At 40.3% G+C, this 11,737-nt stretch overlaps 2 protein-coding genes across 2 annotated transcripts; both read left to right on the top strand.

Annotated features, from left to right (window-relative positions):
• The first annotated feature begins 2,014 nt into the window (after positions 1–2,014).
• LOC119027387 (V-set and immunoglobulin domain-containing protein 1-like) lies at positions 2,015–5,366 on the top strand. The gene is made up of 5 exons (XM_037112546.1): positions 2,015–2,080; positions 2,191–2,886; positions 2,980–3,096; positions 3,829–3,872; positions 4,120–5,366. Exons 1-5 carry the CDS (start codon positions 2,026–2,028, stop codon positions 4,228–4,230), a joined length of 1,023 nt encoding a protein of 340 aa, XP_036968441.1. The 5' UTR covers positions 2,015–2,025; the 3' UTR covers positions 4,231–5,366.
• Positions 5,367–6,983: 1,617 nt separating this feature from the next.
• On the top strand, positions 6,984–9,297 carry LOC119027873. The gene is made up of 5 exons (XM_037113390.1): positions 6,984–7,050; positions 7,158–7,862; positions 7,966–8,091; positions 8,475–8,512; positions 9,016–9,297. The coding sequence occupies exons 1-5, from the start codon at positions 7,005–7,007 to the stop codon at positions 9,133–9,135; spliced, it is 1,035 nt and encodes a 344-aa protein (XP_036969285.1). The 5' UTR covers positions 6,984–7,004; the 3' UTR covers positions 9,136–9,297.
• Positions 9,298–11,737: the final 2,440 nt, after the last annotated feature.

The following is an 11,737-nucleotide window of genomic DNA, read 5'->3' as shown; positions in this document are numbered from 1 at the left end:
CATCTGCCTCTCCAAACTGGGGCTGCGCTGATCGGTGATTGCGGTAGGGAGCAGATCGACTATAGATATGTACTTTATATGACCCCACTTCAAAAAACAAGAACTATCCCTTTAAGCCACTGGCCAAAAAGACTACAGAACCAAATGCTCCTCCACTACAAGGAACATCAGAAGCAATGGCAGAGGGGGTGGGCAAAATGGCTGCAAAATAATCACAATATTTCATGCTTGGAAATACTGATGAAAGCTACGGAGATCAGAATTGTGACCTGTATGTGCAAAGCTCAGTTAATAAATACCACTATCAACTGTGTGTGAAAACACCTTGATCGGTGTGTGTTGTCTTATGAGCGAGGGATACACTGCCTGACAAGGTATCCTTTATCCGGAATGATCACACCATCGTATAGCACAAAGTTGTATTTGAACTGAAAGAAGATTTGAGAAGGACAGGTGGGTCGCGTTTGGTGAGTTATAGGGGTCGAACGCGGTCAGGAGGGGTTGGACTATCTATGGGTTGAGGCTGAGCCACAATGCGAAACTGATCTGTGCATGTGACTGAATCAGAGAGGCACAAGTGGTTGAGCTGATGAGACATGGCTGGTTGCATTAGCATGGCCCAGTTGGTAATCTAGTGAGGGTGAGTGGTTTGGTCTTGTTCCTGAACTTCAGTTATAATAACACAGACCATGGTGCCCAGGTTTGCCCGATGTACAAAAATTAATTTTAAAAAGCCACAATATAAGATAATTTTACTCTTTTGGGGCAGTTTTATTAGTAGCTGGCTTTAGTCTTCCCTATCCTGTTTTAATCCGTTTGCTGACATAATCAGAGTAGCAAGATAGAGGCGGAGTTGGAACTCTCTCAATTTATTCTCAAGTTATGCTGTGCTCTTGTTTTTGATTTGTGGACACCCTCCTCCATGCATCATGAGCTGAAAACAATATGGGTGGATATGTAAGCATGTCAAAACTAGTTGAAATGAAATAATATAAATATAGAATATTACGCTATTGATTATTTTGGTCGTGACTGGCATGCCAAATATGTAATGATTTTAAGCCTCGGGTACAATAGGTTGACTTTTCCCCTCTGGCAATGCTGCTTCTGCTGCTAGAGGCTGTCAAGCATCAGAGCTGATGTTGTGCACTGTGAGCCGTAGTTTCCCTGGTAAACACACAACCACAACTCCTGCTGTGTCCCTGGGCACATTAGGTGGTCTGCCTTCCCGCTGCTCCGCCACCCAGCCTGTCAGCCATACAGAACAAGCCCAGAGACATTTAGTGACAGTGAAGAGGAAGGATACATGACCCAAGAAAGCGACCGAGAGAGACTGAAGTTGTCGGCTCCGACACTGCTGAGACTGAGAAATATAGTCTTGTTCATTGACTTCCCTATCCCAGAAGTAGCAGTGGCGACCTAATGAAACACATCGTCACCTGGGGGAAGCGTTGTCTCAGATTGAACATCGTTGGAAACGTGTTGTGTGTGTTTTCTTCAGCCATTAACAACAGCTTCCAGAACAGTTCATAAACCTTAATGTGAGTAAGTCAAAAGGGGGCTGTTTATGGTGACTCTTGTCCCTGTTTCACAGCATATTCTAGCCACAACCGTTTGAAGTGTTAACTTGAACCTGTCAGACATTTCAGATGCTTTTCATTTTGAGCCTTCAACACTAATAAGGATTGCAGGGCTCCTTTGTTAATACAGGAAATGATTTGGGATTTTTCTCATAATCAGTGTAGCACATTATATTTTTCTTGTACAAACCAAACTAAACCAGATAAAATACATTACCTTTGTGCACAATTTTCTAAATGGGCCCTGATAAATCTTTCCAAATTGTGTTTTGATTGATTCTGTTGTTTTGAACTCTTTCTCAAAGACCAAAAATAACACTGCAGGGGGAACCGATCATGTGATCAATGAGAGTCATTTCTGATTGGCCAATCAAAAAAAATCTTGTCTATGAAAAGAAGAGAACGTACAGACATTTCCTCAAACAGCAACGGCAATTTCAACAACATGACAGCTCCGATATTTGCTTTGCATGTGACGTGTCTGCTTTTGTGGACAATGGGTAAGTTATATCTTTTGTAACTGCATATTAGCTATGATGATGTTCTGTTCTGTGTGTTAAAGTATGGTTTAAAGTTAACTGCATTTGTTTGTTCTCCATTTTCTCCTCAGCTGATAAGACTGCTCTAACACTATCATCATCTTTGCGATTCATATCAGTAAGCGTAGGTGAACCTGTGACTTTGGAATGTTTTTATGAAGATGGTTCAGTAGTGATGTTGTACTGGTATAAACAAGCTCCAGGACAGAAACCACAACCTCTATCCAAACTGTATAAACATGAGAAAAATGCCACTTTGTTTGGTGAATTTGTGATTGATTCACGCTTGAAAGTGGAAAATAGCCCTGGTAAAATTCACCTGAAGATTTCACACTTGCAAATTTCAGATACAGGTACTTATTACTGCTTAGGTGGCTCTTCATATATGTATAACTTTATAGAGGGCATTGTTATCCATGTAAAGAGCCCAGGATTGAACATCTCAACTTCGGTCCATCAGTCAGCATCTGAGATCATCCAGCCAGGAGGCTCTGTGACTCTGAACTGTACAGTACACACTGGGACCTGTGATGGAGAACACAGTGTTTACTGGTTCAAACAGTCTCCAGATTCTCATCCAGGGCTCATTTACACCCATGGAGGCAGGAATGATCAGTGTGAGAGGAAAGACAACACACAAACACACACCTGTGTCTACAACTTATCAATGAAGAGCCTGAATCTTTCTCATGCTGGGACCTACTACTGTGCTGTTGCCTCATGTGGACACATGCTGTTTGGAAACGGGACCAAGCTGGACTTTGAAGGTAAGTAACATGCCAACAAAGACTGTGTCATACACTAATGTATATTTGAAAATGATGAAAAATTCTGCCATTTCTCCTAATGTTCATTTGCAGACAATGAAGAATCTCCTGTCTTGGTGTATTTCTTGAGCGGAGCTTTGGCATTCACCACCATCCTGATTGTTTTACTGGCTTATACGACATACACAATGTACAAGAGAAACAGCACAGGTAGGCTAAAATGTAATTCCATAAATTGATAGTGTCTGTCAATCTTTGTGCTATTGAAGCACAACCAAATGATCTGAGTCTTTATGTTAACCAAATTTAGACAGTAATACCTACTATCAAATCCACCACGTGACTTGAACATCTACATTTTCCTTGAGCGCATCAAGGGAAATTGCTCATGCCATTTTTCTACCGGCACTTTTGGCCGAGCCGAGTCAAACCAGCTGCTGATTCGCTTTTCTATTGCCAGTTTGTCAAAAGCGAGTAGAGCCAGGACAAGGATATCCATTCAGTTGTGATAATGATACAGATAACTGGCCAAAATGTTTCAAAAATATATAGTTAGCTACTGTTAGACACATACCATGGAATATATGTGGTATATAGTATACATTAGAGATAACTGACAGCCGATAAGATAAAATAATACCTTTTGTTTTATCAGCTGCAAACATCATCAGTACAAAAAATCAATGCATTTCAAATCATAAATATCAATATTGCTTACTTGGAGCTGAGAAGTGAAAGCAGTATCCTTATTAAATTGTAAAAGTCCTCATATATGATTGGCTGATGTTATGTAGTAGTTGCCAGTGTTTGAATAGAAAACCCTAAAATCAGATTAACTGTTTCATCATTTTCAGTTATCCATTTAAGTCAAAAGGAGTATTCTCCTCATGAAAAGTATCATGAATGTTAAAGCAGCCTTTTGTTGTTTTTTTCCACAACCAGACCCTCGAGAAAGATCCTCGTCTGCATCGGCTCCCAGCGCAGAGGTGAGTTTCACCCGTTGCTGTTGTTGGTATCGATTTTTCCTTCATTTTTATCATTTTTTAAAAATTATATTTAGTTTCAAAAACCACAACAGGAGAGTTAACACCTTTCTCACAGTCTCGGCAAAGCAAGTGACTTTTGCACTTCTTTTTTTTGTGGTTTGCATTAGACTAAACAGATGATCACTCATATCTGTATTAGTCAGGAGACATGTACTGGGCATTTAACCCTTTCATATTCTTTTCCCAGGGTTCCCAAGATGTAGACAACCTCCATTATGCTTCTGTGAGGACGAACAAGGCCAACAAATCAGCGAGGCAGAGAGACGACAGCTGTGTGTACTCCGGCGTGAGGGTCTAGAAGTGGGCTGTTTCATTTGTACTCAATAAATGATTTCATCTCCTGAGGATGAATGCACCAATGCACCTTGCCATGCACCAATTAAACACGTTCCCCCAGCTACAGCAAGGCCACGTTTCTTTGATGTGATCGAGGTGCCATGTTTCCACACCTACACACTTGTAGTCAACAACGTGCAAACAAGCAACCACACATAACTGATGTCAGAGGTGACTGTGGGCAAAGCTACTTGATGGAGGAAAACGGACATGAGAATAAAGTTTATAGCCAATGCGAAAGGCTTCCTGTTTCCCTTTAACACAGCTCATTTTATTTGGTTGGTGTTTGTGGGCTATAATTGGTGGCATTGCAACCTTTAAGCATATTTGATTTGGACGTGACACATTCGAGGCATGCTATCATGCACAGCCTTCTCACAGCAGGGTGATGCAAAGACCCACCGACATCTGATGTTGCATGCAGCACAAGCCAATCTCTCCGATAGCGAGCGCCCACCACAAGTGACGTGTCTTCCTTTGTAACTCGTTTACTGTAAATGTGCTGATCGCATACCTTAAACCCAGAGGTGAGAGGATCTTTTTTTTTTGTGCCTCAGTGTGGTTGTCAGCCAAAGATTAGTGCTCACTAGACTTTGGTCATGTATTTTTTGACTCTCCTCCACTCTTTATATCTTCATGGTTCAAACAGGAAGTCTGAAGTTTGTTTTCATGCACAGTAGCCACTAAGCATAACTGTAATCATTCATTATGATTAGTTGAAGTAATAAAAGCTATAATGGAGCTGAATCATCCCAAACTACTAAAATAATAGCTACTTATTCTAGAACATTTGTGCATATGCACCCTCAGGACCAGCCATGCTGGGGCAGTAATGAGCTCACATTGTTGTTAGACCAAACATCTCATGTCCACCCACAGTAGTATAGCATGTCTGCCTGACAGACAGTTGTACTAGCACAAAGGTTTTCCACTGACTATTGTATCATGCAATCAGGGGCCATGAAATTTTTGTTTTGTAAGGAGTGTGGCAAATGTACTGAAAAAAAAAAACACTGTTTAAGCAAAATTAGCCACATGTGGGTTTATCTGATATCACCATGTTAATGTTGTTACTTGAACATCATGATTAATGTCACTCAGGGCTGTCAATAAATCTGACCAGTCATGCCGTTGTGATGTCATAGCTTTGTGTCTCATTGTTCCTGGAATCAATCAATCAATCCATCAATCAATCAATATTTGTAAAGCACTTTTCGTATATACATTTTCATAATAATTGATAAAGTCTGCATCTGGAGCAAGCATTTATGGAGGAATGAAAGTAAGAATTGATCTGAGAAATCGAGGGTTTGTGACCTGCTGGGAACAAACTGTTGTACTTTTCACTTATTTTTTACACTTAAAAGTTCACATTTACTTTCATGTCTGACATTTGTTTTGTTGTTGAGGTGTTTGGTTAGGTTTAAGCCACAACAAGGAATAGCTAAGTTTAAGCAACAAAAGTAGCTAAGCTTAGGCAACAAAAAATATTGACTAGATTTAAGCATCAGAAATCCTTGGTTAGGTTCAGGCAACAAAAGTACTTGGCTAGGTTTAGGCAACACAAATACTTGGCTAGCTTTAGGCAACAAAAATCCTTGGATCAGACTGGGCAACAAAAATAAATCGCTAGGTTTATGCAACAAAAATACTAGGTTAGGTTTAGGCAACACAAATCCTTGGTTAGGTTTAAGCAACAAAAATACTTGCTAGGTTTAAGCAACAGAAATTATTGGTTAGGTTTAGGCAACAAATAACTTGGCTAGGTTTAGGCCACAAAAATACTTGGTTAAGTTTAGGCAACAGAAGTACTTGGTTAGGAAAATCAAATACTTGATGGGGTTCATGAAACAGGAATATTTGGCTAGGTTTGAGCAACAAAAATCCTTAGGTTTAAGCAACAAAATGACTAGGCTAGGTTTAGGCAACAAAAATACTTGGCTAGATTTAGGTAATACAAATCTTTGGCTAGCTTTAGGCCACAAAAATCACTGGATAGGTTTCGGGCAACAACAATACATTTCTAGGTTTAGGCAACAAAAATCCTTGGCAAATTTTAAGCAACAAAAATGCATGGCTAGGCTTAGGCAACAAAAATGATTAGTTAGGTTTAGGCAGCAAAAATCCTTAGATAGGTTTAGGCAACAAATAACTCGGCTAGGTTAAGGCAAAAAAATACTTAGCTAGGTTTATCCAACAAAAATTCTTGGTTAGGTTTAGGCAACCAAATATTCTTGGCTAGGTTTAGGTAACAACAATGCTTGGCTAAGTTTAGGCAACACAAATCCTAAAGGTTTGGTTAAAAAACATGTTTCCAGTCTTTTCCCGCAAGTCACAATGCTATGAAATTAAAAACATTGATGATCAGTTTTTATGAAACACTGCTGATTATCATGATCTAGAACCAGCACCAACACAACAATATCAAAACGTGCAAAATGGTACAGCAGTAACTGCTACATGGCATTGGTAGTTTCTGTCAGTCTATAAACACTAGAGTTTAAGTGGGGCTTTTGTGTAGCATCACAAATGCTCATGCTTTTGAACACTGATGAATTTTAAAAAGGGACTTGCTTGACCTCATTGCTCTCTCAATGCACTGCATTCAAAGCAGCACTGATCATGTGTTCATTGATGTTCCTGTTAGCCAATCAAAAAGAGAGTCCTCTCTCTAAGGAGTCGAAAAGGTATTGAGATGCGATTCATTCAACACAGAATTGGAACACGGTGAACACCATGTGGTTTGCTTTGTGTCTGATTTATCTGTTCTTGGAAAGAATAGGTAAGTTTTCTGTGTACCTTGTATTTTTATGGTGATTGCAGATTTTTCATATTGGCATTATGGTATTCAAATTAAATGTGCCCTCTCTGGATTTCTTTTCCCTTCAGCTCCAACGACTGTTCTGAAAACGTCAACATATGTGCGTCAAGACAGTGGTTTTGTGTCGGCTAATCTAGGTGACAGCGTGACCATGCAATGCTTCTATACAGGTGAAGCAGTGATGTTTTACTGGTATAAGCAAACTCTAGGGCAGAAACCACAGCTCCTCTCTACCTACTATAAACATGACAAAAGTGGCATCTTTAAGGATGAATTCAAGAACAATTCTCGCTTCGCCCTGGACACAGGAAATGGCAATAATCATTTGACAATCTTGGATTTGCGCATTTCAGACTCAGCTACTTACTACTGCACAGGTTGCTATGCGTATGACTTTGAATTTGTGGAGGGCTTTACTGTCAGTGTGAAGGGTTCAGGTTTGAACATCCCTGCTTTGGTTCATCAGTCAGCATCTGAGAGCATCCAGCCAGGAGACTCTGTGACTCTGAACTGTACAGTACACACTGGGACCTGTGGTGGAGAACACAGTGTTTACTGGTTCAAACACTCTGAAGGCTTGCATCCAGGACTCATGTACACCCATGGAGGCAGGAACAGTCAGTGTGGGAGGAAAAACAACACACAAACACGCACCTGTGTCTACAACTTGCCAATGAAGAGCCTGAATCTTTCTCATGCTGGGACCTACTACTGTGCTGTCGCCTCATGTGGACACATACTGTTTGGGGGGGAAACCAAGAGGCATTCAGAGCGTAAGTAACATGATAAAAGATGTTTCATATGGATATAAGTTATGCTGAATGCCTCCTTAATAGTCTACCGCTCTGTCATGTCTCCTATCATCTGTTTTTGCAGGAAACGGTGACTCTTTTGTCTTGGTGTATTGCTTGATTGGCGCTTTGACATTCAGCACCATCCTGGTGGTTCTACTGGCATATGCAGCATATACACTGAACAAAAGAAACAGATGCAGATGTACAGGTAAGCCAACTTTCATTTTTTTACTTTTCATAGTGTATTTATTGTTCTTAATAATGAAGGTGCGGCCATTCAAAGTGGATATGATTATCAAAGTCAACCAACATCAGATTTTCTGACGTCAATTTCAATGTTCAATCTGACTGTTAACTTAAGGGGCCGTATGATAGAGGCTTCATTCTGTCAAATAGTGCAGGTGTTACGGTATGAGGTTGTTTTAGTATGTATCTTTATGCATTAATCAAATGCTGATAAGCTATTTCAGGGTATTTCCATCATATCAGTTGTATATAACACATAACATCAAGACGTTAAAGTAGTCAATCTACTCACTGCCAGCTTATATATGAATTCTTAAGGCCTCTATTGTTGTATTTCTTAACCAGACTCACGATCTTCTGCTTCCTTGAGTCCAAATGCAGGGGTAAGTATTTTTTGAGGTATTGCACCATTACATCAACGCATGTAACAGCATGATAATGACCTATAGGGGATGAAAAAAGTAACACCTGTGTAAATGAATCCAATTTGGTAGAATTACTCTGAAATATAAACTGCACACAGTAGCTGTCAGGTGTTTTAACAATGTAGGAACTTGCCAACACATAACCTAATTGTCAACAATTCACCCCGAAAATGTGATTCCATCAGCATGATCTTTGGTCCAAGGTTCCCAATCAGAACATTTTTGATACAAGTCACTGAGATATCATGGGTATGTCAATATGAGCTAAATGTTATGGGTTGTTTGTTCCTACGGTATGTTGAAGATGGCAAATTTGTAAAGCGCAAAGGTGCTTCTTGAGCTGCTGTATCCATGTGATCAATTGTACAGGTGCTGCTGTCGGTGTGTACAATACATGTATGTGTCAGACAAGTGATGTGTATTTATACAGTGACTAAGTTCAAATTATATTTCATCTACAGAATAGCCAAGATTCAGACAACCTCCATTATGCTGCTTTGAGGGAATTCAGGGCCAAGAGGTCACCAAGACAGAGGGACGACACACAAAGTGAATGTGTGTACTCAGGTGTTAGGCAGTAGGAGCTTGACATTTTGCATTTTGACTTGTTTAAAAGAAAATGTGTCTGCTGATCTATGTAAAGTCAGTTTTTCTTGAGCAAAACATGAGCACTGCTGTCAGATGTCAACTCAATATACCAAATGTAAAGATGTGCCTTGCAATAAACTTTTAAAACGCTGTTTTCACCGACCAAGCTTTCTTGCTACAGTATGACGTGGGCGTGGACGTCAAATGTGCTATTTTTCTACCCCCAATATAACTGTCATTCACAATGTGCAAACACAACCACACACAACATACCTCTGTGGTGTCTGTGGGCTCAGATACTTGAGAGAGCGTTCAGTTGGCCATTGTTATTGAAACAAAATCAGTTTATAAGTGCTGCACTGCTGAGAGGAGGTCATACATCACTTTATTTTACAAAGCGAAAACCTTCATCATTGAGAGCGACTGATGTGACTCAGCAGGGCCGGCCTCCTCATAGCAGGGTGACAACAAGACCCGCCGACACGTAATATCTGAATACAAGTTTTAAACATGGTGGGAACGAACTGGTCAGGTCACGAGTGTACATGTACATCTTTTGAAACCTCTGTGAGCTCTCAGTATACTTGGTCGCATACTTCTCTAGGACCCTTTGCTCTCTTTTGTGTCTGTGGTTTTAAACAGGAAGCCTCTGCAGTGTTTTCATACACGGCAGTCACACAGTATGAGTCCAATGGCGAGACTATTTTAGAAGATTATGTCCACAAATCAGTGTTCAAAAGCCAAAAGAGGGTTTAATAAACATTAGTAATCTACATCTAACATCTGTGTAACATAAATGTATGCGCAGTCAATAATTACATAGTTTTTCTGTCATCATTTTGAATGCTGTGGTTGGCACTTATGAACTGCTCATCATACCCTCCCACATACATTTTTAGATCACACCACTACATCTGTGCTCGGGAAAACAGCTGCAACAACCAATGCAAAGGTGAGTACATTGATAGCCACGCTAGTGGCATGGTTCAATGGAGGGCAATGTTGTGCAACTAATGCAGACAGCCATTGTCCCCAGAGGATGACTCATACTGACTCTCCCAGACTTCTCTTATGGCGCTACTTTGAGCTTGGCAGTCTTGAATGCATGCTTTGTGTCTCTGTAACTATTACGTGGAATTCCTCGATGGATTGGTGCAAAATTTGGTGCAGACATTCACAGTCCCAATAATCCAAATCATACTGACGTTGACGAGCCGCTGACACTTTATCTAGTGTCACCATAAATGTTGCATGTGTGGTTGCCTGTGAAATGTTTCAACACAGATTTGACAGCTATGGCTGTAGACTCTTATTCCAGTTTCATAACATCTGTTTAGGCTTCAACACACACCTCTTTTTTCTTTCAGCATTGATTCTTCCTTTCTTTAAATAAAGTTTCAAGGCCTCTCTGTCCTACGCATGATTACTCTGAGGAGGTTATGCTCAGAGGCTCTGATAGTGGAAGATACCATGTTTAACTAGGTTAGGGGTTATGATGCTTTATCAATGAAATGGTGTGGGTTTACTAAAGATATTTGACAGGGACATGGTGAATACTATGATGGTATTCGTTTCATGTAAGGGTGGCAATTCAGTAAATAGGAGGGTAAAGTTACTGCTCTAGTAACTTTTTCAGTAGGATTTTCTACTCTTACTCAAGTAGTTATTTTGATGACTACTTTTACTTCTTCCCAACTGTTTATGGACTGTAACAGTAATTTTATTTGAGTTCATTTTTTTGCAACTCTATCCACCTCTGACAACAGCCCCTCACCTTTATCACTGCTGTGGGTAATGTGGTGTGCAAAGCTTGAACACAGGAAGATCGACCTCAGGCCTTGCTAAACGCTTTTGAGCTTTGAAATGGTTCCCCGTGCGGAACAGGTGATTTGTTGGGAGCAGAACAAGTAGCAAGGTGTATTTTACTTTATACTGTGAATCTATTTGTATTCTTAAGTGGATAGTCATTTATGTTGCAATGTCGGAGCTTGACAATAAAGTTCTGTCATTGCATTCATTTGGCTCTTTTCTTCCTCCCTTCTTTTCCACTCTTACGACTAATCTTAAATTGTCCTCATTCATGCATCAGGAGAGTGGTTTTAAGTAATGAAATAATGGAGACGGTGTGTCATTACAATGTTTTTTATGAGGCTGACAGTGCAATAATAGTTTTCTGGTATAAGCAGAATCTGGGAAAGTACCCAAGGCTAACTCAAGACAATGACTAGCCAGGAAGGGCGATCCAGATGGGAGCGGCGTCAGACCGGGAGGGCCTGAAGACGGTGCGTATCCTTGCAAGACTACAGCTCAGAAACCACAGAAAACACATGACCAATGCTACTGTTCGAGAATGCAACTAAGAAAGGCAACCAATCAGAGGTGGCGTGGGGCGGGTCTTGACATTGGGATCAATAATAACGCATACAGTAAACTGGCTGTTTGGGGCAGAAGCCGGTAACAGTACACAAGTAGCGCAAATAAACACAAAGATTCATGTTGTCAAACTCACTTCACTGTTGATGCATAAACCATTAAACAACCACGCATGACAAGGGTCAAATCGTTTTAATGCAGGATTAGTAAATTAAAATTTCA

The sequence above is a fragment of the Acanthopagrus latus genome, chromosome 10 (genome assembly GCF_904848185.1).
Source record: "Acanthopagrus latus isolate v.2019 chromosome 10, fAcaLat1.1, whole genome shotgun sequence".
NCBI classification, from domain to species: Eukaryota; Metazoa; Chordata; class Actinopteri; order Spariformes; family Sparidae; genus Acanthopagrus; species Acanthopagrus latus.
The sequence above is the reverse complement of the archived record's forward strand: the minus strand, read 5'-3'. Positions and strand labels throughout refer to the sequence as shown.